We start from the raw sequence: 27,885 nt of genomic DNA, 5'->3' as shown, positions 1-27,885 counted from the left end.
AGAGCAAGTTGAACTGCCTTAATGTGGATACTTCCTGGTCCTCTGGCCCCTCACCTTACTGCCATTTTCCAGGCCAAACTGTTTGGTGTTGGGTTTAAGTACAATCTAAGGAGAAGATTTAACCTTGATATACAGGGTGCAGGGCAGTGGGCAATGGCAGGAGGGGGTCTTCTGGATACACCCGAGAGAGGGAAGGAGAATTGGAGCCATGAGAGTAGGGCAACTGAGGCCTGCATAAAAAGTACTATTTACCTCAGCATACAAATGAACCACAGTCCCACTTTATTTCTGATTTAAGATTGAGCAGACAGAAGGTTAAAAAAGATCTCTGCAGAAAAGGAAAGTGGGCAAACAGTATAGCCAGGCAAATCAGACAATCTAGACATACCTTTCCATGTAAGCAAACCAGGAAGCTCAGAGCTCACAGAGGAAGGCAGAACTTGGGGTATTTGAGGGAGTATTCATGAGGAAGGAGACAGGACCACAAGATGAATGTATGTCCGTGAGCACATCTAGGGTAGAAAGGACACTGAGGGGAAGAAGACCCCTTCCTCATGCTGTCTCTGTCCCAACCCCTAGTGGAGAGGGAGAGGAAAGTCTCTCTAGAATCTCAGGCACTCATGACACTTGCAGTAAGAATAGGGTGGGGGTGAAGGCAGAAACACTTTGGACTTGGGAAGTCACGGTAGAGGAGACAGGGAGAGCCAGTTACTGGAGGAGCTTGACATAATTTGCAGGAAAGAGTCCAAAGTGGCCATGGCAACGTCCCCGCCACCAGCCCTCATCCACCATCTCAATGTCAGTGATGATGTCATCAGGATCAAAGGAAATCTCGTCACTTCCCTCTGGGGAGGAAATGGATGGGATGTTAGGATGGTCAGACCGTAATTCTTCCATTCCCGTCCCCACTTTAAACTTCAGGGAAAGAAGGGTGCTATTCTTCTGGATGCTAATCCTGGGTCCTCCCCTGACCCTCAGAATCCATCTCCCTCTCTTGTAGTAAGGGCCTCCAGGCACCAGACCCCTCAGGCCACTCCAAACCTACCTCCTTGGTAATCATACAGGGCTATTGCTGAGATCCCTGCTCCAGCCCCAGCTGGGTAGCCAGATGATTCTGCATGAAAAGAAATATAAACATGGTCTCACCAACATGGAGAAGGAAAACAGGTCCTTCTGGGTAGTGGGGGAATTCCTCTTCCTTTTGCCCTCCCCTGGACTGGACCCAATGCAGGAGCTGCTTCTCCCACCCCCCAACCCCCACTCACCAGCCACAGTGGAGGCAAAAGAAGGATTCTCAGGTTCGAGTACATCCTCATAGTCCCCGTCTGGTTCACCATCCTGCTCACATCTGTCCATGTCTCCAATATCCTCATAGTCATTCTCAGTCTCAGGCTCAGGCTCAGACTTGGGCTGAGGCTCAGGCTCAGGCTCAGGCTCAGGCTCAGTCTCAGGCCCAGGCTCTACTTCATACACTGGCTCTTCCTCCACCTGCAGGCCTTCCAGAGTCCTGGGAGGCAGGGCTGGGGGCTCCTCATCCTGAGAAGGGATGGTGTGGATCAGAACAACTTCCACCCATGGGTGGGGTGCTAAGACCCCACCCATCACCATCCTACCAATTCTACCCTCGTCCTCACCTCTACCTAATAGACTCTCCTAGAGAACACAGGCTTTCATCCATCTTTATTCCTTGACTTCCTCCCATACCTACCCACTCAAAACATCTACCAGGAGGTGATAGGAGGGGAATGTAGAAGGTGTGAAGAGAAGGAAATGGAAAGCAAGTCCGATTCCTCGAATGACCAGGAAAAGATTGAAGCAAAACACATTTTTGAGAATACCACGGCTAGGATGACTAACTCTCCTGATCTTCCCAGGACTAGGTAGCCCCCAGAATGCAAGGTTTTCAGTGCTAAGACCAGGACAGTACCAGACAAACCAGGGTGGTTGGTCACTTCATATGGCCCACCTTTCCTCCCATGAGGAGATGGGGAAGGGGTAGAGGATCTTTGGGGCTCTACTCACCTCTGGGGGATTCTGCCTCAGGGGCAGGGTAGGCACTGGGTGTCCCCTACTGGTTCTCACAGGCCCAGGCTCTGATGGTGGACAGCTCCCTGCTGGAGGCCAGGCCTGTGAAGAATGAAGCATCTCTCTTGTAAGTATGTAAACCTCTGTCTTCTCTCTTACACTTCCCTTCCTGTCTCTGCCAATCCAAATCAATCATCCTTCTAGATGGGCTCCAACCTGAAGTGATAGCTCCTTCTTGTTCCTGTAGTAATGACTGGCTGCATGGCCAAATATGCAAATCTTGGTCTATATAAATCTTGATTTTTTTTTCCCTCTAACATTTTGGTATATATGAGGCCCAATCACTCAGCCTGAAATCTTCCCAAAGATGGAGACAGGAGTTATCATCTTTGCCTAACACCAGGGAGGCCTGTGCCTTATTTTCTACCAATGATTTGGAATCCTTACTTTATTTGGGCAAGGAATCTTGGATGTGAACCCCAGAAGACCAAGCACTCACCTCTGAAGAGATTTTCTTGGGCAATGGGGCTGGCACTTCTGGCTCTCCCACAGTGTCTACTGGCTGCTTAGCCTCATGGCTCATCTTTACCAGGGCCTTTCTCTCCTGTTGCTGCCTGGCTATCTGCTGTGCCTTTTCTTCTTCCTCCCGCTTCCTCTTCTCCTCAGCCATGGACTCAAATTTTGCCTTCAACCCACGAGCACCACTAGAAGCTGCAGACACAGGCAAGAAGAATTAGGATTGTCTTGGATCAGGTATGGTGAGATGGCACTTGAAGGAAGAGAAGGAATTGGTTAAATATCCAGGCAGAAAGCAGATGGAGAGGGAACTCGTGGGAGGGAAGGTAAGAGGTACTGATGGAGGAACAAGTGGGTTTTAGGAAGAGAATATAGCCCTGAAGCCTAGATTTCCATATAGCCAAGCCATGAAATCTCACACTTTTGTCCTTTCTAAATTATAAGCTTTGTTTTCCTAACCAGCATCCTTCCCTATCCACATTCCTTAAACCTGTATGCCCTCTGGCCACCACCCACCCTCTCCTTCCCAGTCCCAAGTTCTTATCCTTCTTATTCTTCCCAAATGTCTCCCCAACCCTCCCTTCCTATGTTCTCTGCTCACAGTTCCTTCCTAATGTCACTCTATCTCTCTACCCACTTAATCCAGTTTTTCTAGGAGAGAGAATTTGGGAATATACAGGCAGGATCAAGTCTACCTCAGCTAGTTTAAGTAGTTAAAGGCATGGAGAGGGTAGTCTAGGCATAAGAAAGAATGAGAAGGAAGAGGTTGAGGAAAATAGAGAAAAGGAATTGTTAAGACTCACCAGCCTCTATGGGTGTCGTCTTTTTGTAAGCTGTAGTTGGAGCCTCCATTTCATTGAAGCCAACAGCACTCTGTAGAGAGAACAGTATGCAGGGAGGGAGGAGAAGGGAATGGTGATAACCCAAAGTCAGTATTGAGTATTGGGGCCACTATAGGAGGTATCCCTAACCATTTGGTGCTTAATAGTTAAACAGGATATTCCTATATTGTTTTGTGGTAGAGAGAGGGGTAAAGAATTTCTAAACTGGTGGGCTCAGCTCCCCTTTTTGAAAGCTCAGAGAACCTAGAACCTCACACCTCTAAGTCCAGTTGCCTAGAATGCAGCAGGGCCCAGCCAATGCATGAAGAGGAACTGGTGTGCATGGAATAGAAATAGATTATAGATTGAATTAAGCAATGTCTAGCAATCAATGAAATTTCAAACATCACCTTTCCCTGAAGTTTATCTGTGTTTCTGTCTCCTTCTCTGACTCCCCCCATTCTCTTTATTTGAAGCTCAGGCTCTGGAAGACTTGCTCATTAAATGCTGAAAGCAGTCAATGGGGAGTGTAGGACAACAGCTCAGGACACTTAGCTTCTCTTATCTCAATGAATTTCAAGTGCAGTTTAGGGACCTTTTCTCAAGACACTGGTGTTCTGGTGCTTTACCTTATCCACTCGGTCCTTCTGGATTCCATACTGACCACCAAAGCCCTTGGCATAATCTGCAGGACAGAAAGGTCTGAGAGTCATAAGAGGAGTTAAAATGCTAGGAATGTATAGGTAGGGGAGTCATGGAAGAAAGACCAGAAAACAGGAATATGGAAAACAGAGATGGATGAGGAAGAGTGAGAATCAGAGGGTAGAGAAAAGCCTGGATGGAAAGAGAAAGAAAAGGATAGGGAGAAAAACAGTTAAAAGAAAATGGATTGGAGATAGATATGAAGAGGGAAAGATAAAAGAGAGAAGTGACAGAAAAGGAAGTAATATAGGGAGGAAATGGGAAAAAAAATAAGGAGGTTCCTCCAGCCATCCCCTATATGTCCCAGGGAAGAGAGAGACCTCTCTGTCTTTGTGAGGCACAGGGGCCTATGAGACTCAAAGCCAAATCACTCACTTGTCATCACCCAGCCTGTTTATCTTTCTCTTGCTCAGTGACCCCTTCTCTTTGGCCTCTTCTGTCCTGCTCCTAATCTTGCTTCTTTCCTCTCTATCCTCTTGGTTTCTCCCCATCCACCCCACATACATACACTTACCCTTTACACGACCACTGCACATCTGCACCTTTGTACTCTGGGTCTTCTGTGTCAGCTTCCAGCAGGGAAGGAAGGAGGGCTCTAGGCTACTGTGTGACCTCCCTCCTCTCCAATCCCAACTCACCTCTCTGGGACTCATGTTTCTCTGTCTCTCCCTTGTAGTCATATCCCAGAGCTGCTTTGTCCCGTTTATCCTTCTCTATCCCATAACGGCCTCCAAAGCCATGAGAGTAATCTGTGGTGGAAGAAGTAGTCATGAGAGCCCACTCAGCCCAAAGGAAGGTACTGTGGAAGAGCGAAGTCAGGTTAAGTGGGTGCAGGGGGGATAGGGGCCTGGGAAGAAAGATGGGCCAGCATCTAAGTGAATTAAAGACAAACAGTGTCCTAAGCCATCTTTTGGAAGCTGTAATTCAACATTGTTCCCTCCTTTCCTCTTCACCTTTACTTCTGTCTCAAGATGAGAAGAGCATTTCAATCTTCTCCCTTCTTCAAGGAAGGGGAAAGTATAGAGAATGTAAAGAGACACTTTCAGGCAAAAAAAAAGGCAAATACATATGAAATGTAGCCTGTTCTTACTCCTATACAAACACTTAGCAATATCTGCTAAAATACAACAATCGTTTTTTTTTTTTAATAGTGAAGCTCAAATGAAAAAAAAAAAAAATCATGGCTCCAGAAACAAAGAGATGAATCAAAGCAGTAGATATGAGAGTAATCATGAGTGGACTGAGAAAACCCAAGGATGTTTTAAGCCCCGAATTTAGTGTCTAGAGATTAGGATCTAGGGTCAGGGGTTCTTATACAAGAACAGGGGACTGGGGAGCAAGAAATGACACTCTACCTGCTTCTGTAAAAGCGTTCTAGAAAAATTCTACTTATTTTTCCAGGGAAATGGTGAAGGGGGTTGTCATTTGTTCAGCACTTGGTAGTGGGAAATTTTACCTATAGGACTTGGAAACTCCAGGCTCACCCTGAATGTGTAGAATGCAAATTTCCAGTTATACACTACTTATATTACACAGGAATTCTAAGAGGAGAAATTAACTTCATGCTGGTCTAGAAAAATATATACCACCAAAAGAAAAAGCATTGGAAAGATGGCAGGAATATTAGACAGAGTAGACCTCAATAGAAAATGCATTATAAGAGATAAGAGAGCTACAACACAATAACAAGAGAACAAATCATCATTTATGAGGAATATGTATGTTGGTATAACCAATTAACAGAATCCAGATTTATATGTAAGCAAAAACTGACAGAAACAGAAAGAAATAGACAAATCTGTGATCCTAGGTGAAAATATTAACACTCCTGTCACATTAATTGATAGAATATTTAGACAAAAAGAATCTAAAATTATAGAAGGTGCAACATTATCATCTAACAAGACCTAATTGACATTTACAGAACATTATATCCCCAAACTGCATAATATACTATTTTTTTTATGAAATTTATTGACAAATTGGTTTCCATACAACACCCAGTGCTCATCCCAAAAGGTGCCCTCCTCAATACCCATCACCCACCCTCCCCTCCCTCCCACCCCCCATCAACCCTCAGTTTGTTCTCAGTTTTTAACAGTCTCTTATGCTTTGGCTCTCTCCCACTCTAACCTCTTTTTTTTTTTTTTTCCTTCCCCTCCCCCATGGGTTCCTGTTAAGTTTCTCAGGATCCACATAAGAGTGAAACCATATGGTATCTGTCTTTCTCTGTATGGCTTATTTCACTTAGCATTACCCTCTCCAGTTCCATCCACGTTGCTACAAAGGGCCATATTTCATTTTTTCTCATTGCCACATAGTACTCCATTGTGTATATATACCACAATTTCTTTCTCCATTCATCAGTTGATGGACATTTAGGCTCTTTCCATAATTTGGCTATTGTTGAGAGTGCTGCTATGAACATTGGGGTACAAGTGCCCCTATGCATCAGTACTCCTGTATCCCTTGGATAAATTCCTAGCAGTGCTATTGCTGGGTCATAGGGTAGGTCTATTTTTAATTTTCTGAGGAACCTCCACACTGCTTTCCAGAGCGGCTGCACCAATTTGCATTCCCACCAACAGTGCAAGAGGGTTCCCGTTTCTCCACATCCTCTCCAGCATCTATAGTCTCCTGATTTGTTCATTTTGGCCACTCTGACTGGCGTGAGGTGATACCTGAGTGTGGTTTTGATTTGTATTTCCCTGATAAGGAGCGACGCTGAACATCTTTTCATGTGCCTGTTGGCCATCTGGATGTCTTCTTTAGAGAAGTGTCTATTCATGTTTTCTGCCCATTTCTTCACTGGGTTATTTGTTTTTCGGGTGTGGAGTTTGGTGAGCTCTTTATAGATTTTAGATACTAGCCCTTTGTCCGATATGTCATTTGCAAATATCTTTTCCCATTCCGTTGGTTGCCTTTTAGTTTTGTTGGTTGTTTCCTTTGCTGTGCAGAAGCTTTTTATCTTCATAAGGTCCCAGTAATTCACTTTTGCTTTTAATTCCCTTGCCTTTGGGGATGTGTCGAGTAAGAGATTGCTACGGCTGAGGTCAGAGAGGTCTTTTCCTGCTTTCTCCTCTAAGGTTCTGATGGTTTCCTGTCTCACATTTAGGTCCTTTATCCATTTTGAGTTTATTTTTGTAAATGGTGTGAGAAAGTGGTCTAGTTTCAACCTTCTGCATGTTGCTGTCCAGTTCTCCCAGCACCATTTGTTAAAGAGGCTGTCTTTTTTCCATTGGATGTTCTTTCCTGCTTTGTCAAAGATGAGTTGGCCATACGTTTGTGGGTCTAGTTCTGGGGTTTCTATTCTATTCCATTGGTCTGTGTGTCTGTTTTTGTGCCACATAATATACTATTTTTTATGCACATAGAAAATTCACCAAGATAGACTATATGCTTGCCTATACAATAAGTTGTAATACATTAAAAAGGTTGAAATATTAGCCATCATATTCTCTTAACACAATAGGGTTAAATTAGAAAATTCTCTAATACCTAGAAAATAAATAACACATTTATAAATAACCCATGGGTCAAAGAAAAAATCAAAAGGGAAATTAGAACACACATTTTTAGCTTAATAAAAATTAAAACACACAGAACATGTGGAATGCAGCAAAAGTTTGTTTAGAGGGAAGTATATAACTTTAAGTACCCATACATGTTACTATACTTTGTCCAAACCCATAGAAAGTACAATACCAATAGTAATCCCTAAGATAAACTATGGATGGACTTTGGGTGATTTTTGATGTGTCAATGTAGGTTCATCTTTGGTAAAAAATGTACCACTGTGGTGAGTGATGTTAATAATGGAGGAGGCTACACGTATGGGGGTGATGAGGGAGGAGTGTATGGGAAATCTCTGTGTCTTTCTCTCAATTTTGTTGTAAGTCTAAAACTTCTCTAAAAATATAAAATCTAGGGGCACCTGGGTGGCTCAACCAGTTAAGCATTGGACTCTGGATTTCAGCTCAGGTCCTGATCTCACAGTTCGTGGGTTGAAGCCCCATGTCAGGCTCTGCACTTACTGCGTCAGAGCCTGCCTTGGATCCTCTGTCTCCCTCTCTCTGGCCCTCTCCTGCTCGTGCACTCTCTCTTTCTCTCTCTCAAAAATAAATAAACATTTAAAAAGTTAAAAATAAATGAATAAAAATACAAAGCCTATGATGGGATACCATCTCACACCTGTCAGAATGGCTAAAATTAACAACATAGGAAACAACAGGTATTGGCAAGGATGGAGAGAAAAGTGAACCCTCTTGCACTATTGTTGGGAATCTAGACTGGTACAGCCACTCTGGAAAACAGTATGTATCTTGCTCAAAAAGTTAAAAATAAACCTACCCTCTGACCCAGCAATTGCACTATGAGGTATTTACCCAAAGGATACAGAAATACAGATTCAATGGGAACACATGCCCCCAGATGTTTATAGCAGCATTATCAACAATAGCCAAATTATGGAAAGAGCCCAAATGTCCATCAACTAATGAATGGACAAAGCAGATGTGGTATACACACACACACACACACACACACACACACACACAAACACACACACTGGAATATTACTCAGCCATCAAAAGGAACGAAATCTTGCCATTTGCAACAATGTAGATGGAGCTAGAGAGTATTATGCTAAGTGAAATAGGTCAGTCAGAAAAAGATAAATACCATTTGATTTCACTCATATGTGGAATTTAAGAAACAAAACAGATGAACATAGGGGAAGGAAAAAAAGAGGAAGGAAAATCATAAGAGACTCTTAACTATGGAGAGCAAACTGAGGGTCTCTGGAGGGGTGTTGGTGGCAGGATGGGTTGAATGGGTGATAGTTATTAAGTAGGGCACTTGTGATGAGTACTGTTATATGTAAGTGATGAATCACTAAATTCTACTCCTGAAACCATTATTACACTCTATGTCAACCAACTCAAATTTAAATAAAAACTTGAAACAATAAATAAATAAATAAATAAATAAATAAATAAATAAAAATATAAAGGCTTTAAAGAAAGAGAGAGAGAGAGAGAGAGAGAGAGAGAGATACATTAAAAAGAGAAGGAAAAGTTCCAGTATGCATCTAATATGGGTTCCAGAAGAAAGAATAAAGAGAGGAGAGGCACTATCCAAAGGAAACCAACCTGAGAATTTTCTCTAATTGAAGTTATTTCTCAGGTTGAAGAGGAACAATAGTCTCATGCAGGAAAGAGAAATAAGTCCAACATTTAGATATATCCTAATGATATTTCAGAATATCAGAGACAAAAAGAAAACCTTTCAGGGCACCTAGGTGGTTCAGTCGGTTAAACAGCTGACTTTGGCCCAGGTCACGGTCTTGCAGTCCACGGGTTCAAGCCCTGCATTGGGCTCTGTGCTGACAGCTCAGAGCCTGGAGCCTGCTTCAGATTCTGTGTCTCCTTCTCTCTCTGCCTCTCCACTGCTCACACTCTGTCTCTATCTCTCAAGAATAAATAAACATTAAAAATTTAAAAAAAAGGAAAACCTCTCACAGAAAAAAATAAAGTAGAGACACAAAGGAATGATGGTTAGAGTACACAAAAGAGATGCCAAGGAGGATGAAATAATACCTTCAAAGTGATGAAGGAAAAGTAACAATGAGAAATGGAGCAAAATATATTTTTCAGACAAAACCTGGGAGTTCTTTCATAGGCTCTCACTGAAAGAATTATCAAAGGATATACTTTAGTAAGAAGGAAATAAAAGCAATGAAGAAACAGCCAAATATAATAAACAGGAATGGGCTAGGAAGTTGGTAAATATGTTGGACAATTTAAATAAGCATTCACTAGGGGCACTTGGGTGGCTCAGTCGGTTAAGTGTCCGACTTTGGCTCAGATCATGATCTCGCAATTTGTGAGTTTGAGCCCTGCATCAGGCTCTGTGCTGAGAGCTCAGAACCTGGAGCCTGCTTTGGATTCTGTGTCTCCCTCTCTCTGTGTCCCTCTCCACTCACACTCTTGTTTCTCTCTCTCAAAAGTAAATAAACATTAAAAAATTAAAAATAAATAAAAAATAAATAAGCATTCACTAAATAATAATAGTCATCCATTTTTGTGGGGTTTAAAAACACATGGAATCCTTACACTGGGCAGCAATTGGCCAGTTGGTACAAAGAATATAGGATGTAGAAGGAATGCAATTAAATTATTCTACATTTTCTTTGTTACTCAGAATGAGATAGTGATTAATTTTAAACTTAAGTAAAAAATGAGAGTTAAAACTTAGGGATACCTTCCTAAAATAAAGGAATAGAATACCTTATTTTCAATCCAGATGGAAAAGGGGACTAAACAATCTCATAGGAAGAGATAAAGAAGAAAGAAGCAAGTACATGCTTGGATTTAAAAATAAATACAATAGTGGGGAACTGGGTCATGGAACTAAAGGGAGTTGATGACAGCTATTGGGAGGTGAAGTCTGAGCTGAATAGGTCAATTGGGTTGCAAAGGTTGAAGCACAGGGTCCTTGCCTTTCTGAGATGCATGCTTCTCCACTTCTCCTTTGTAATCAAAGCCAACTGCCGACTACAGAGAAAAGGAGAGAGGATTGATTAGAACTGGAGCTGACAGTTTTCCCTCTCCCTCACATACCTCCCCCCTAGCTCAGGCCAGAGGTTAGTTTATAGGAGCTTAGGGCTGAGAATGAGAGTTTGACCTAGAAACAGATGACACCCTGACCTGACAGGCTGGTGGAGCAGCAGTGTGCTACAGAGCAATGAACGTGAGCGTTATGGGCTCATCAGCTCTTGATTCAACCCCCAACCCCACTTGCCCTATTTTTAGTTGTTTAACTTTATGCATGTCCTTTAACATTACTGAGCCTCAGTCTCCTCAAATATGAAATGAAACTAGGTAAACCTCCTTACTAACCTCAAGTATGAAATGGAGAAATGATCCCTCTTTATTTGGGACAGTGTAAGTAATAAGTGGGTCAAGGTATGTAAAGTGTTTGCATTGTGTCACTCAGTAAATTAGTGCTTTTCTTCCTAACTCTCACGATACTAAAATGAGATAATAGTTAGGAATGTGCCTTGTAAACTATAAAGCACTACGCACATGTAAGAGATATTATCCTATTCCTAATTGATTGTACTGTGCCTCTCTTCTCTTTCCCTAAATGGCAGCCGAAACCCAGAGATGTGTTTTGATGGGATGAGAGGCAACTAGGAGAACCTGGATCTTTGCTGCTCTAGGACTGGATATGTTGGCCAATACCTAACATCACTCATAGCTACATCCCCATCTGGCTCAGTACCTATAGGTCTTCTAGGCAAGACTAGATTTTGCATCTCAAGAGCCATTACTATGTATTGTTTCTTGGTTTACATGACATACTGACTATTTAGGTAATTCAATTTGTGACCCAGGAGGCAGAAGATGAAACAAAGAACAAGGAGAGGTCAGGAAAAGACAAGATAGAAGGGAAATTCCATCCTACTGTGCTTTTTCTTTTTAAAACCACCTTTCTTTTTTTTTTTTCTTCCCACAAAGGAGTCTTTAAAACCTCTGAGCTTCAGGGTTTTGGTGCTACATCATGTGAAAAGTAACCTTTACCTTCTAAAAACATTATAACCCTAATTAGCTGTTTTACTTGATTGTTTGCTCCTGTGGTCATAATACTTAAGCTGACTCCCACATTCTCCTGAAAGGCCTAATGATAAGGTTTCGATGCTTGAACAAAAGAGGAGCTTTGGAATTTCCCTTGTCTTTCTTCATGACAATGAAGAAATTAATGGTTTGACTTCCTTATCAATGTTTGATTCCTTATCAAAACAGAGTTTCAGAATCTTTGTATCATTTATATTAACACTATTGAGCTCAGCATGTGGCCTCCAAAAGTGGCACAAAGGAACTTGCCGAAGAAGATTATGGGAGCTATCCTCATGATGGACCCTCCTGAGGCCACTGCCATCTTTCCATAGGAGAAGCATAGACCCACATTCAACAGTGAGTGCTGGTAAATCCCACAGGATTTGAGCTGGGTGGCACAGGGAGATACTTACCTTGTCTGCCCTGTCCTTCTCAACTCCATATTTGCCTCCAAAGCCTCTGGCAGCATCAGTCTGAGAAGAGTGCTTCTCCACCTCAGCAACATATTCATGGCCCACGGCACTCTAAGAAAATCAGATGGAAACAGTGAAAGACAAAAATGACTGTAAAAATTAAAATGATACAGACGTGGTTTGGGATTTAAGAATACCAGAAATTCCATTCTGGGTCTGTCTCATAGCCTCCACCAGTGTATCATGTAAGGAGGATATGACTGGAGAGAGCAAGGTTGCTTTTTCTAGAGGCTCACACATCCTGAATCTTCTTTAATACCCATCACTTAGGAAACTCCTGTAGGATGGGCTGGAACCATCAGGATAGATTCGAGGTAGGCAGAACAGTGGTTAAGCCAGAAACAAAAAGAAAGGTAAAAACAAGGGATTTATGGGTCAAAATAGAATTAAGTAGTTAATAAAGAGAGATCAAAGGGGACTAACTTTATACCATAGCCAAGATTGCATATTTCATTAAAACAGCCAAGTGCTTCTGTTCTGGATTATAGTTTCTGTGTGACCATCACATTTCAGAAGTGCCAACTGAGCCCTGATATTTAACAGTGACTGACTCTGCACCAAAGGGCGTTGGTAGACAATACTGTAAGTAGTCCAAGAGGGCATATAAATTTTCTATGCCCCTTCACTTTTTATTCCATCTATTGTCTTATTTTCTATTTGGTTTTAAAAGGTTTATCTCTTCTAATATTTAGATATGGCTATTTTAATAATCTGGGAACTGACTAGTACTTCAAACCAAATAATGCAGAGTCCCAAATAAGAAGAAATTAGAAAGCCTTTCCTTTCTCCTGTATTTCGAATCTCATGCTGGCACAAACATCAATACAGAGATTGATGTGAAGCATTGCTGTGTATGAGCTCCTAGGAACTCATTTTACAGTATTTTTAGGTCTGTGTAGGTCAACTTTGCTTATGAATTTAAGAATGCATGAATGCTTATCTATTTTAGTTTTTTCCTAGGAATTTTGTGGAGAATACAATGCCTACATTGCACTTTACACAATGACAAAACAAAACACTTCTTGAGGGTGCACTAAAGGCTTTTCATTGAATTATTTTTTCCTCCTTAGAGATAAAATCTTTTTTGTTGTTGTTGTTGTTACAGGAATATATCTCTATCTTTGAGATTAGCAAAGTCAATGGAAACTATGATTTAAAACACAAGCATTTTTGGGGCGCCTGGGTGGCTCAGTCGGATAAGCGTCCGACTTCGGCTCAGGTCATGATCTCACGGTCCGTGAGTTCGAGCCCCGTGTCGGGCTCTGTGCTGACAGCTCAGAGCCTGGAGCCTGCTTCAGATTCTGTGTCTCCCTCTCTCTCTGACCCTCCCCTGTTCATGCTCTGTCTCTCTCTGTCTCAAAAATAGATAAACATTAAAAAAATTTTTTTTTAATTAAAAAAATAAATAAATAAGACACAAGCATTTTTAGCCATACTTTAGTGGTAGCTAATGGATAAAGGAAAATATTTGTATTTGATGGAATCTAATGAATAAATTCACATCAATATTTTTCCCATGCACATATCATATAAGGTATAATATAGATATACACAAAGAACACTAAATACACAGTAAAGAAAATAAGAAGAAGTTGCAATATCAACATGCTATACAAACATTTGAAAACAGTAAATGATTTTAAGACATATTCTTCCCTTCTCTAATTGTGACCCTGTCTCCTCAGTCTAGGAGTTACAGCATGGCTGGGTCTACCACAGGCTAGCCCTTTTAAATTCTTGGACCACATTTTCTACCATCTATATTTATGTGTTGAAATCAGGAAAAAAATGATACAAATAGTATTTGGACATTCTATTTTAAAGCCCAAATTAATGCTGTACTTTGAATAAGTTTTAAACTACAATAGCAACAAACGAATCAATTTTTTATCTTTAAGCAAACATCTTTCTTTCAACTCACCTTGTCCATTCGGTCTCTCTCCACCCCAAACCGACCTCCATACCCATGGGATGCTTTGGGCCCTGAGTCCATCTCCTTCTTCTTGAGAATATCATGCTCCTCTGACACTTTGTTCCTCAGCTGGTGGATACTGGAAGTAACCACATGACAGAGACTCATCTAGCACAAGTCAATGAACTCTTCCTCCCAGAAAAATGGAAGTCTTGAGATGTGTTCTTTATTTTTAGCAATAACCTGAGCTCCCAAAGTATATCAATGCTGGGTCTGGGAGTAAGAGATTAGTGTGGCCTATATACCATAGTCTGATTTAAACTCTCCACAAGCCAATAATATTTCCTCTAGTCTGTTAATTTGTCCACTAAATAAACTTCTGATACTTGTCCCGTTTTTCATGTTCTTAAATATTAGAGGACAGTGATACCAATTATATTCTAGTAACTGGGAAGTTATTTTCCTTCTGAATGGGTCTGCTTTCTAGCATTAGATACTCTCTCTCCAGAAGTACAAAAATATTTATATACCCCTTTATTCCCACATTCTAGTCCTGAGAATCTACCTCAAGGAAATAATTTTAAATATGGCAAGTCTTAATATCTAACGATATTCACTGAAACACTGAAGATAATAGCAAGAACTAAGAAACAATTTATAGGCCTAATACTTGGAGAACAGTTAAGTAAATTGCAATATTACCTTTCAGTGCCATACTAGGAAGTCATTAACGACGGTTAGGAAAGATGTAGCTTTGGGAGATTTATCTATACATTAAGTATTTGGTGTATATTTTGGTAAAAAATGAATGCCCTTCGTCTCCACCCCCAAATCTGAAATTCCTTACACTAAAATCTAATAAAACAAACAATAAGCAGAATCAGACCTATAAATACAGAGAACAAACTGATGGTTGCCAGAGGGGATGGGCAAAATGGAAGAAGGAGAGTAGAAGATGCAGGGTTCCAGTTATAGAATAAATACGTCACAGAAGTAATAGTCAAAGCACAAGGAATGTAGTCAATGACATTATAATAGCGATGTAACTGGACAGATGGTAGCTATACTTGTGGTAAACACATCATAATGTATAAACTTGTCAAATCACTAAGTTATCCACCTGAAATGAATGTAACATTATGTATCAACTATACTGAAATGAAAAAAAAAGCTAATAAAAACTAACAAAATTCAGTCTTATCACTAATTGTTGTAACACCTGAAGACCCAAATAAACTTGATTTGGGACACCTCTGTCACTAAGAGAATGTAACACCAAAAGGAAGCCTTCTCCTTCTTACTTCACTTTCATCTTCACTATGAGGGTAGAGAGCACCTCTGCAGATCTGTCTGCTCTGAGGATATGAAGTGACAGGTCAGCACTAGCACCAATAAGGGACAATCAGTATGTATACTTGGTCACATAGAGGCACTTCTGGGGATTCTTAGAAACATTTGGACAAGAGAACCCTAAATTAAAAAATTTCACTTCCTGCAGCAAGAAAAAGAGGTTTAGGGAATTGAGACAGTGATGTTACTGGGACTTCACCAGCTCGGGAAAACCAGATACACTGGTTACAGGTTAGAATGGCCATCCCACAGCAGAAATTCTCTTCTTTCATGGAAGAATAGATCCATCTGGTGGCCTTCTAGTATAAGCCCACCAAAAGCCTTTTTTTAAAGCCCTCTCGGCTTTAGTCATAGTTAATTTTAGAAAGCTGGCTTTGAACCAGATGAAATTAAGCTAAGAGCTGGAAGGACCATCTGTTCCGTGCCTGCTCTAAACCCTCTGGCAGCAGTGGAGGCAGAGATCCTGTGTTGCTAGTTCATTAACACTGACACTTTAGAAATGTCTGTGTCAAAAAAGCTACTGGTTCCAAGAACACGTAAATAACTGTTATTTCCCAACCAAAATATTCAGATGAAGAATGACAAAAATGATGCCAAACATTACTTTCAAATGAGCAAAATGTGCGAAGTTTTAAGGAGTCCAATGATTGCCACATGGGTCATAACTATATCATTGTTAAAACAAGTTTTTAAAGGGGATTTGAAAATGAAATTCAGGAATTTCCACCTAATGGATGATAGCAAAGCTAATCAGAGGATGATGCCAATAGATAATACAATTTAAATAAAAATGTTGGGGCCAAAAAAGACCAACTTCTTATCAAATTCTTTAGAATATAGCTGAAGCCACTCTAAATAGGCCTCAATCATATTAGTACTTCACTCAATAAATATTAATTAAACTTTTGAGTATAAGGCACTTTTAGGCTGTGAGGATACAAAGATTATTAATGTATATGGAGATAGTGGTCAGGTGGGAGAGATATAAAAAGTTACAATCCAATGTGCTAAGCAGCATATCTAAGAAACGTTTGACACATTAAGTCTCAGATACCTATTTTAAGTTTTAAAATACCTTGGAATTTGATAAAGCGATGCAGTTTATGGGAACCAAGTGTTTTGTTTTTGTTACAATAATAAAAGCACAGAGATGAGTCACACAGATAAGATTTTATCCACAGATGATATGATCATAGATGCAGAAAATCTAAAGAATCTACCGAATACACTACTGGAACTATTAAGTACATTTGGTAAGTTCACAGGATACAAGGGCATGATCAAAATCAATTTCATTTCTACACACAGGCATAATTCATTTTAGGGGCATGCCACTTTATTACACTTTGCAGATATTGTGTTTTTAACAAATTGAAGATTTGTGGCAACACTATATTGAGCAAGTCCATTGGCACCATTTTTCCTACACCATTTGCTCACTTCATGTATCTGTCACATTTTGGTACTTTGCACAATATTTCAAAGTTTTTCAATATTATTATATTGATTATGGTGATCTGTGATCAGTGCTGCTTGACGTTACTATTATAATGGTTTGGGGGCACCATGAACTTGAATGGATGGGAAGTTGCTTCTTATGGATGAGCAAAGAAAGTGGTTTCTTGAGATGTCATAAATGTTGCATGTATTCTGACTGCTCCCCCAACCAGCCATTTCCCCATCTCTCTTTCTTGCCTTAGGCCTCCTTATTCCCTGAGACATAGCAATTTTGAAATCAGGCCAATTAATAACTCTGCAATGGCATCTAAGTGTTCAAGTGAAAGAAGAGTCACACATCTCTCCTTTAAATCAAAAGCTTCAAAATCATTTCAAAAGAAATCATTAAGCTTAATGATGAAGGCATTTCAAAAGCCAAGACAGGCCAAAAGGTAGGTCTTTTATGCCACACAGTTAGCCAAGTTGTGAATGCAAAGGAAAAATTCTTTTTTTAAATTTTCTTATGTATATAACTGACTGTCAAATTGGTTTACATACAATACCCAGTGCTCATCCCAACAAGTGCCCTACTCAATGTCCATCACTCATTTTCCCTCTCCCCTACCTGCACCCCATCCACCCTTAGTTTGTTCTCTGTATTTAATAATCTCTTGTGGTTTGCCTCCCCCTCTCTCTGTTTGTATCTATTTTTCCCCCTTCCCTTCCCCCATGGTCTGTTCAGTTTCTCAAGATACACATGAGTGAAAACATATGATAACTGTCCTTCTCTGACTGACTTATTTCACTCAGCATAATACCTTCCAGTTGCAAAGGAAAAGTTCTTAAAATAAATTAAAAGTGCTACTCCAGTGAACATATGAATGATAAGAAAGCAAAACAGAATTATTGCTGATATGGAGAATGTTCTAGTGGTCTAGATAGAAGATCAAACCAACCACAACATTCCCTTAAGTCAAAGCCTAATCTAGTGCAAGGCCCTAACTTTCTTCAGTTCCATGAGGGATGAAAGAGGTGAGGAAACTGCAGAAGAAAAGCTGGAAGCTAGCAGTGGTTGGTTCTTGAGGTTTAAGGAAAGACACCATCTTCATAACATAACAGTTCAAGGTGAAACAACAGGTGCTGTTGTAGAAGCTGCAGAAAGTTATCCAGAATATCTACCTAAGATAATTAATGAAGGTGGCTACACTAAACAAAAGATTTTCAATGTAGACAAAACAGCCTTCTACTGAAAGATGCCATCTAGAACTTTCATAGCTAAAGAGGAGAAGTCAATGCCTGGCTTCAAAGCTTCAACGGATAGGCTGATTCTCTTGTTAGGGGCTAAGGAAGCTGGTGATTTTAAGCTGAAGCCAATGCTTATTTATCATTCTGAGAATCCCAGGGCCCTTTAAGAATCACACTAAATCTACTCTACTGATGCTCTATAAATGAACAACAAAGACTGGATGACATCACATCTGTTTACAACATGGTTTACTGAATATTTTAAGTCCACTGCTGAGACCTACTAAGAAAAGAGATGCCTTTCAAAATATTATTGCTCATTGACAATGCGCCTGGCCCCCCCAAGAACTCTGATGGAGATGGACCACATGGTTAGTGTCATTTTCAAAACCTGCTAACACAACATCCATTCTGCTGCCCATGGGTCAAGGAATAATTTCATTTTTCAAGTCTTGTGACAGTAGTTAAGAAATCTATCCTTTAAGACTATAGATGCCATAGATAGTGATTCCTCTGATGGATCTGGGCAAAGTAAATTGAAAACCTTCTGGAAAGGATTCACCATTAGAGGTGGCATTAAGAACATTCAATAATTCACAAGGAGAGATCAAAATATCAATGTTAACAGGAGTTGGAGGAAGTTGATTTCAACCCTCATGAATGACTTTGAGGGTTCAAGACTCCTGTGGAGGAAGTAACTGCAGTTGTGGTGGAAACAGCAAAAGAACTAGAATCAGAAGTGGAGCCTGAAGATGTGACTGAATTGCTGCAATCTCAAGATACAACTTGAATGCATGGGAAGTTGCTTCTTATGGATGAGCAAAGAAAGTGGTTTCTTGAGATGGAAACTACTCCTGGTGTAGATGCTGTGAAGACTGTCAAAATGACAACAAAGGACTTAGAATATGACATAAATTTACATGATAAAGCAGCAGCCGGGTTTTAGAGGATTGACTCCAATTTTGAAAGAAGCTCTACTGTGGGTAAAATGCTATCAAACAGTGTCACATGCTACAGAAAAATCATTCATGAAAGGAAAAGTCAATCAATGTAGCAAACTTCCAATTTTGATACAGAAAATTTTTCCATAGAAATTGCCACAGTCACCCCAACTTTAGCAACCATCAGTCAGAAGCCATCAGAAGCCATCAACATGGAGGTAAGACCCTCCACCAGCAAAAAGATATGACTCACTGAATGTTCAGATGATGCTTACTATCTTTTAGCAAAGTATTTTTATTTTTAAAAAATGTTGTTTTTTTTGAGAGAGAGAGAGAGAGAATGAGCGGGGAAGGGGCAGAGAGAGAGAGGGAGAGAAAGAATCCCAATCCATGCTGACGCAGGGCTCAAACCCACAAACTGTGAGGTCATGACCTGAGCCAAAACCAAGGCCACCAAGGCACCCCACAAAGTACTTTTAAATTAAGGTATGCACATTATTTCTTTAGACATAATGCTACTGCACACTTAATAGACCACAATATAATGTGAATATAACTTTTATATGCACTGAGAAATAAAAAAACTCATTTTACTTGCTTTATTCTGATATTTGCTTTATTGTGAGGGCCAGACACCAAACCTGCAATATTGCTGAGTATGACTATACTAGCCATGGACATTTGAAAATTAAAAGTTAAAAATAAATACTATTTATTATCCCATGAAATCACATGAACTATTTTAGCATCAATTTAATAATAAAATATGTCCAAGACCTGAACATCGAAAAATATTACTGAAAAAATTGAAGAAGAAATAAGTAAGTCCATGTTCATGGATAGGAAAATTCAAGATCATTAAGATACCAGTTTTCTCTAAAATGATCCATAGATTCAATGCAATTTCAACCAAAATATGATCAGACATTTTTGTAGGAATTGACTCATTTATTCTAAAATATATGTAGGAATATAAAGTCCTGGGATAGTAAAAAGGTTGTGTTTTTTTTTTAATTTTTTAATGTTTTATTTATTTTTGAGACAGGGAGAGACAGAGCATGAACAGGGGAGGGTCAGAGAGAGGGAGACACAGAATCCGAAACAGGCTACAGGCTCTGAGCTGTCAGCACAGAGTCCGACGCGGGGCTCGAACTCACAGACTGCGAGATCATGACCTGAGCCGAAGCCGGCCACCTAACTGACTGAGCCACCCAGGCTTCCCTTAAATTTTATTTTAGAGAGAGAGCACAAGTTGGGGAGAGGGGGAGAGAGAGAGAGAGAGAGAGAGAGTGAGAGAGAGGGAGAGAGAATCTTAAGCAGGCTCCATGCTCAGCCCAGAGCCCAACACGGGGCTCAATCCCACCACCCTGGGATCATGATCTGAGCTGAAACCAAGAGTCGTACATTCAACTGACTAAGCCACACAGGTACCACTTGAACAGACACTTTAAATGAAGACATATAAAGATACATGAATAACACATAACAAGATGCTCAATAAAATTAAGCATCAAAGAAATACAAATTAAAATGACCACATACTCACAAGAGTGAAAAAAATTAAAAATACTAACAAATACCAAGTGTAGAGAAGCATGTGGAGCAATTGAAATCCATACATTATTGGTAGGAATAAAAAATGGTAAATTCCTTTCAGCTTGGTAATTTCTTAAAAAAATAAATGCGTACTTATTATATGACTCAGCAGTTTTATTCCAAGATATTTCCCAAGAGAGATAAAAACACATGTCAACAAAAAGATTTGGACCCAAATGTTCATACAGCTTTATTTTTAATACTTCCAAATTGTCAACAACCCAGATATCCATCAGCAGGGTAATGGATAAACCAAACTAAGATACACCCATATAATGGGAAACCACTGGACAGTAAAAAGGAACAAAAGACTGATACACAAAGACCATAGTTAGATCTCAAATAATCACACTGAGTGAAAGAAGACAGACACAAAAGAATATATTTTGTATTACTGCATTTACATAAAATTTTAGAATAGGCATAACTAACGTATAGTGACAGGAAGCAGCTCAGTGTTTACATCCAGCCAGGGGTGGACATGGGATATATGGACTGTAAAGAGGCACATGAGCATGAGAGGGCAAGAGTGGCAAAAAGAAGATGGAAAAAAGGGCCAGAGACCTTGAAAATCAGGCAGCTACTAGGAAACACTAGGTTGCTTGCAGCTGCCTGGCCCAGGCTTCTCTATACAATAGATGAGGGACAGACATTATCCTTTGAGCTATTCACGGAATTACCAAGTCACTCCCCAAACTAAGTATATTTTAGGTAGACTTAAAAAAGAAAGATTATGGTGTGGGGGAGGGTAGTGAGATTAGTGAGAACCACAATCACTTCCTTTTCCTGCTCTGAGTGATCTCAACTCTGCAGCTACTGTTCTCCTCTCCAACTTCCCCCTCCTTTCCAAAGCCCTTAGTGATTCTCATCTGACCTTAAAGATTGGCTTAGCCCATGTTAGCCAGAAAGAATCCCAGAATATTAGAGACTTAATAATGGAAGGTCCTCTAGAGGTCTTTTTGATCCCAGTGGGAAAACTGAGAATCAGAGAGGAAAAGTGACCTGTTCATGGTCACCTGGCTAGTTACTAGCAGAGATGGGACTTTTACATCTTGGTAGCTTGGGTGAATGGGAAGGAAGTGGGTTTTTGTGTAAATATCTCTACCATGTATGCTATCCTTAAAAGATCCAGTTAGGTTAATAAGGTAACATTCAAGGTCATTACATTTTATAATTCCAAGGGTCAACAGAGTAATGGATATACTGAGTTGTACAAAACAACAGTCCTGGTAAACAGCACTTAGGAAGAAGAAAGACTGTATTTTTTTTACATGTTTATGTTAGGTTTTTAGGAAGAAAGAATATAATTGAAACTAATCTATATTGGGGCACCTCAGCGGCTCAGTGGGTCAAGCGTCAGACTTTGGCTCAGGTCATGAGCTCGCGGTTTTTGAGTCTGAGCCCCGTGTTGGGCTCTGTGCTGACAGCTCAGAGCCTGGAGCCTGCTTCGGATTCTGTGTCTCCCTCTCTCTCTGCCTCTCCCCTACTCACGCTTTGTCTCTGTCTGTCTCTCAATAATAAATAAACGTTAAAGAAAATAAGAAATAAATAAAAATAAACTATATTAACAAGAAAAAGAAATATTGGGGTGCCTGGGTAGCTCAGTTGGTTGAACATCTATCTGACTTCTGGCTCAGGCTTTTGCTCAGGGTATGTGAGTTTGAGCCCCACATTGGGCTCGCTGCTATCAGGGCAGAGCTCAGTTTGGATCCTGTCTCCTCTCTCTGCCTCTCCCTAGCTCATGCTATCTCAAAAATAAATAAACATTTTTTAAAAATGAAGAGAAATATTATTGAGCTGCTAAGAAGTGCTAAATACTGCACTAGAATGTTGATACATGTTAGCCCCTTGAATTTTAACCATACTCTGCAGGGTAGCTGTTATTATTCCCCTTTGATAAACAAATAAACTGAGATTCCGAGAGGTTATATGTCTAAATTCACATTACTTGTAGCTGCAGAGCTGTTAGTCGAACCTAACAAATTCAAGCTCTTTCTATAAGATCATGGCAAAGATTTAGCAGTCTTCCTTAAAATATTCTGCTCCTACTATGCATGAGACAAGCTGGTTGGGAAAGGTATTAGAATATTGGTATCTTCATCTTAAGAGTTCTCGGGATACTAGCGCTGAGTAGCCTTTACTCAGAAAAGGAAAAGGATCTTTTTTTTTTTTTTTTTTGATCTATGAGATTGGAAAGAGCATCAAGAAACTTCCTGAATGAACCTGTTCCATTTTTTTCATCTTTCCAACTGCTTCCAGAATTGGTTGGTTTGTTTAAGAACAATATTCATTACAGTTTCTTGAGATAAATCATTATGTCTTATCAAACAACAATGCATATTACTGAATATTATCAAATTATATAAACACATGCTAAGTTTCCTAGTGTGTTGTTTATACAATGTGGTCATCCGCTGACACTTTTTAAATCTAGGGGAAAAGAGGTAAAAACACTATTGTTAAATTCTGTATGGGGGAGTTAAAATGGAGTTTTAAATTGTATTAATTTTGCCAATTTATTTGTAATTGTTAATTTTTGCTTTAAAAAATTTTTTAAATTTTTTATTTTAGAGAGAGAGTGAGTGGGTGAGAGGGGCAGAGAGATAATCTTAAGCAGGCTCCATGCTCGTCATGGGGCTTGATCCCATGACCCTGGGATCATGACCTGAGCCAAAATCAAGAGTCAGATGCTCAACCAACTGAGCCATCCAGGCATCCCAATTTTTGCTTTTTTATTTTTGCTCTTGTTATGCAGTTTATTGTGTCTACCCTGCTACTAATATTTGACATCCAAAGTAGACAGCCCTGTTTAAATGATCCTGAATAATCTATGGAAGAGAAGAGGGAATCTTTCAATATGAATATACAATATATCCCACAGAAACCCTTAGATATGTCTGTAACATCCTTCTCTCTTACAGTATCAGACTGTTTCATTGATAAAACGTTGGGTTATCATCTTTAAGACCCTTAAACACTATTACTAAGATAATTTTAATCAATAGGTTTTCTAACTGTCACATTTCTTCATATTACCATTCATGGTTTCCAGCTTCTGTCAAGTAGCCAAATACAAATTTTTATTTTAAAAATCATCCAGGCCAGGTATGAGACCTGATATTGTCCTCTTCTTACAATATCTATTCTGAGTTATTCACCTTGATCTTTCACTGAATCCTTCTTGGTCTATCTGAAGTCACCTACATTCTAGACACACATTTCTATTTCTATGAATAGATAGATGATAGAGAGATGTTGGAGAGATAAAGTGATACAACCTCAACCAGTATTTGAGCCACCTCATCTCTGAATCCCTTATAATAGACCCGCTTGGGGAAATAGCATAGTTGTTAGAAATGAGAGAGAGAATACAGGTTAGGGGGATAAGTGGAGAGACATGAAACAGAAACCCGCAATGATACACATAGGGACACACAGGGATAGATTCAAGAAAAAACAAATGCAAAGACATGTAGACATTAACTACCTTCTCTCCTTCCTTCCTTCCTTCTTCCCTCACCCTCCCCTGAGTGTCCAAGTTCTCCTCAGGCTCTTCCCACACCCTTTTTCTACTCCCCAATCCTTTTGGCACCTACTTGATATGTTCTGCACGTCCAGAGCCTTCAATGGTCTTGGCTCCCCACCGTTGCTCCTTTTCAGAGATGTCATTCTACAAAAGACATCATCAGCAATAAGTGATGGCAAGAGATGTGCCACATTGAGAGAGGCTATGTAGCTGACACACATGCCCTCCAGGTCCCCTGAAACTGTTGCTTCCTTCAGTCACGATCTTTACATTTTCCTCACCCTACCCCCCCATGTTAAAATTAAGGTGGGTTCTGAAACCCCCCTTTCTGCTATGCATCCCCCACACTTTCCCCGTTAGGTCTTCTACAACTTCTGAATCTCCACAAATTATACAGGCCTAGCTTATATCCTGCTCACAGGTCAATGGAGACCCAGGTTAACCTGCACCTCAGCTTCTGCCTAGCTTGTCATAGCCCGTCAATCACAATGTCAAACTTCTCTACACCTGTCCCCTTCCATCCTCAACATCAGCTATCATGCACACCCCCACTCATGACAGCCAACTGTCCTACCAGTCAGTTCTACCATGAGTGCTATTTCAGTCCCAGATTGTCCTTTCTAAGCCCCCTAAAAGGTAAGTAATAACGGGGTAGCCCAGGTGCCTCTCCCTTGTCCCCTCACCTCCACCTTTTATTGATTTTTCCAAGCAAAGTTATTTCCAAACTCACCACAAAGTCAGGGTCTGTGTCCCAATCATCACCCTGGGTCTCCACAGAAACAGATACATCATGCCCTACTACAGACTTCCACATCTGAGGATGACAAAATGGGAATTAGGGAGACAAAATCAAGAAGAGGGAAAACAAGAATGCTGAAGTCAATGTTATAGCAGTCCAGTGGTTTTGCTATTTTTTCTTAGAACAAAATGGAAGCTGAGGCAAAGCAGGTGGAAGTTTTAAGAAAACACTTTTGCTCAGTTAGAGGAGCAGGGGGGAGGATTTATTCAAGACAAATTAACACGGTCTAGGCCTACTGAGTCTGGAGAGAGGCCATCATGGGTGTGGGTAATGTTAAATAATCTGAGTGTCAAAACTGCTGGGAACATTCATTTGTGTTGCAAGGCTAGCAGGGTAGTGGCTTAAAGTGGCAATCAATGAGGAGTACTAGGGTACCCTTCAAATTAAAGCACCATGCCTCTCAGTTTCTACATATGACTCCTGTTACAGCTGTTGAAAGGTGCATTGGTCCAGCCCCTAATAAAGTGAACACCTACACTTTCTTCTCTACCACCTGCATAATTCTACTGAGAAAATTCCAATCCCAGTGCAAGTCATTATCCCATGTTCATTCTAAGAGCAGCTACTGAATAGGTGCATGAGGTCAGTAGGGCAGTCAGCTGAAATTCCTGCCCTGAACAACACATAAGGAAGTATTATTTACTGGGAATGAATCATCTATTCTTTAATTTTTAAAAACAGTTCAATTATATTTCTAAAGAAGATAACTGGTTCAAACAGCATATAATAAATCCCTTATTTTGAACACTGAGAGTTATTAGATTTTTTTTTTTATTTTTTTTTCAACGTTTATTTATTTTTGGGACAGAGAGAGAGAGAGAGAGAGAGAGACAGAGCATGAACGGGGGAGGGGCAGAGAGAGAGGGAGACACAGAATTGGAAACAGGCTCCAGGCTCTGAGCCATCAGCCCAGAGCCCGACGCGGGGCTCGAACTCCCGGACCGCGAGATCGTGACCTGGCTGAAGTCGGACGCTTAACCGACTGCGCCACCCAGGCGCCCCTAGATTTTTTTATTAAGTAAGTAATAAAGAAATTGTTAGAGAACACTAGGATGAAGGGGAGCCAAATTGTTATTCTGTGGCATCCCCAGTGTTTCCATTGGCTCTGCCAGTTTATGCATGAGGAGCAGCAAGTTGCTCTGTATGTGTGGGATCCTGGATCTCTGTATGTCCATTGACAAATGCTTATCTGCTCCGGGGGGACACTGACCTTCTTGACCCTGCTACTACTTGCTAACTAGCAACTCTCCTGTTCATCCTTCCTTGGACTCCTCATCCCACTGGTGTATTTTCCTATACTCTTCACTGTCTCTTAAATGAGACCTCTTAAAACTGCTCCTAGGACTCCACAATGTCTCCACACAGTCTCTCAGACTCTCCGATTTTCCTTTTCTCTTGGAAGCTCCATCTTTCTCCATGCTATTTGATAGCCTCCTTGGAAACTAGCCCAAGGATTTGGGGGGAAGGGTGGTTAAAGAGATGCAAAGAGGACACTGGAGAAGTAGTGACTGAGTCAGCTGCACTGTGAGATGAGTCCCTGCCCAGAACAGCTCTGCCTTTCCTTATGGGGTAACAATTATGGATTGAAGAGATAAGGCCTATGGTCCTGGCTCCTGGGCTGCTTTTTGACAAAATGACTTCATACAGAAAACTGGAAAGGAGAAGTTTCTGAAATATTCATGATCAAAAAGGAAGCAATGAGGACTGACGGTCCTCTCCTCTTTCCTGCTGTTCCTCTGGGGCCTCAGCCTAACTCACCCAAAAGCCTCCCATCTTCATGTATTTTTTAAACAAAGGGAAGTTTCTGACGCAGAGACTATTAGTGTCCTTAAGCTGCTGGCCAGAAATAGAAAAGCCAAGAGGGGCTATTAGAGGTAGGGGACTGGGGAGTAACTTGGTGAGGAATGGTGCCCAGGATTGCAGGCACAATTAAGGGCCTCATCACGAAGCTGCCTGACAGCATCAGTAAAGTACATGGACCTCAGTCAGAAGATCACCCCAGCTCTGTTACTAAGCCCCTGTGGGAACAGGGGTAAGGGAATCAACATGGAATATGTTCTTATTTGTCAGGTACCAGAGTAGGCAATTAAAAATATTAATTGGGTAAATCACTGAACATCTTTGATACTCCATTTTCCCCAGGGGAAAATAAATGAAGAGGTTAATGTAGCTAATTCATCAAATCCCCTTCATTTCGGACATTCTGGGATTCTGGGATCCTACAATCACAGAAACTAGCCCTAGTCGAACCATTGTTTGGCCTCCATCCGCACTGGTGCTCAGCACTGGTGTAAGTAGCAACTACTTCCTGCTGTGTCACAGTGTCTCCTATGTGAGTTTTGTCTCTTTGCAAGACCATATGCTCTCTAAGGACAGAGACTTTGTCTTCATCTCCTATGGTCCTCCTCTTGCCTCAGGGCCTAGGAGCAACAGGCCTTAGGAGAAGGTTGTAGACTGTCAGCAGAAACTAAGATCCCTGGGTGGCTGCTGCATCATGTGCCCTGGGCTCCAGACCCCCATTTCAGTGTCCATCCCCATATGCTCATTAGTCACACTCACTCACCCCCAGGCCTCTGGCCATAAAAGTCTAAGAGCCTATGAGAAAGGACTTTATCTCTCATGGAGGACTAAGAGCCAGGTAGGTTCCTCTTAATTCAGCTCTTGCCCTGTGCTCCCCAACTTTCCCACGGCTCAGAGTACCCACCTCCAGTAGCCAAGTGTCTGCTCTAAGCTCCCAGCTCTTCACGTCCACTGGGCTCCCCTCTCTACTGCCACTTCAGAGCAAGAAACTCTGAGCTGCTGCTTCAGTTCCGTATTCAGCAGGTTTTCTGTCATTTCCTGACACCCTGTCCTCACAGCTACTTCCTGAAGTTTAAGTCAGTTCCTTCTGCTTAGGCACTTAAAAAAAAAAAAAAAAAAATGC

At 40.7% G+C, this 27,885-nt stretch overlaps 1 protein-coding gene across 2 annotated transcripts; it reads right to left on the bottom strand.

The window, feature by feature from the left end:
- Positions 1–253: 253 nt before the first annotated feature.
- Positions 254–27,790, bottom strand: HCLS1 (hematopoietic cell-specific Lyn substrate 1). 2 transcript variants are annotated; one of them, XM_030329459.2, is made up of 14 exons: positions 27,667–27,790; positions 24,894–24,977; positions 24,234–24,307; positions 14,078–14,207; positions 12,097–12,207; positions 10,564–10,618; positions 4,703–4,813; positions 3,992–4,047; positions 3,345–3,414; positions 2,525–2,736; positions 2,023–2,127; positions 1,266–1,536; positions 1,046–1,114; positions 254–845 (listed from the first exon to the last, which is right to left on the bottom strand). In XM_030329459.2, the coding sequence occupies exons 2-14, from the start codon at positions 24,975–24,977 to the stop codon at positions 709–711; spliced, it is 1,485 nt and encodes a 494-aa protein (XP_030185319.1). In that variant the 5' UTR covers positions 27,667–27,790; the 3' UTR covers positions 254–708. The 2 variants fall into 2 exon arrangements, with proteins under 2 accessions (XP_030185319.1, XP_030185320.1); XM_030329460.1 differs by having other exon boundaries at positions 254–838; positions 1,042–1,114; positions 27,667–27,785.
- Between the last annotated feature and the right edge of the window lie 95 nt (positions 27,791–27,885).

Source organism: Lynx canadensis, chromosome C2 (genome assembly GCF_007474595.2).
Source record: "Lynx canadensis isolate LIC74 chromosome C2, mLynCan4.pri.v2, whole genome shotgun sequence".
In the NCBI taxonomy this organism is placed as follows: Eukaryota; Metazoa; Chordata; class Mammalia; order Carnivora; family Felidae; genus Lynx; species Lynx canadensis.
The sequence above is the reverse complement of the archived record's forward strand: the minus strand, read 5'-3'. Positions and strand labels throughout refer to the sequence as shown.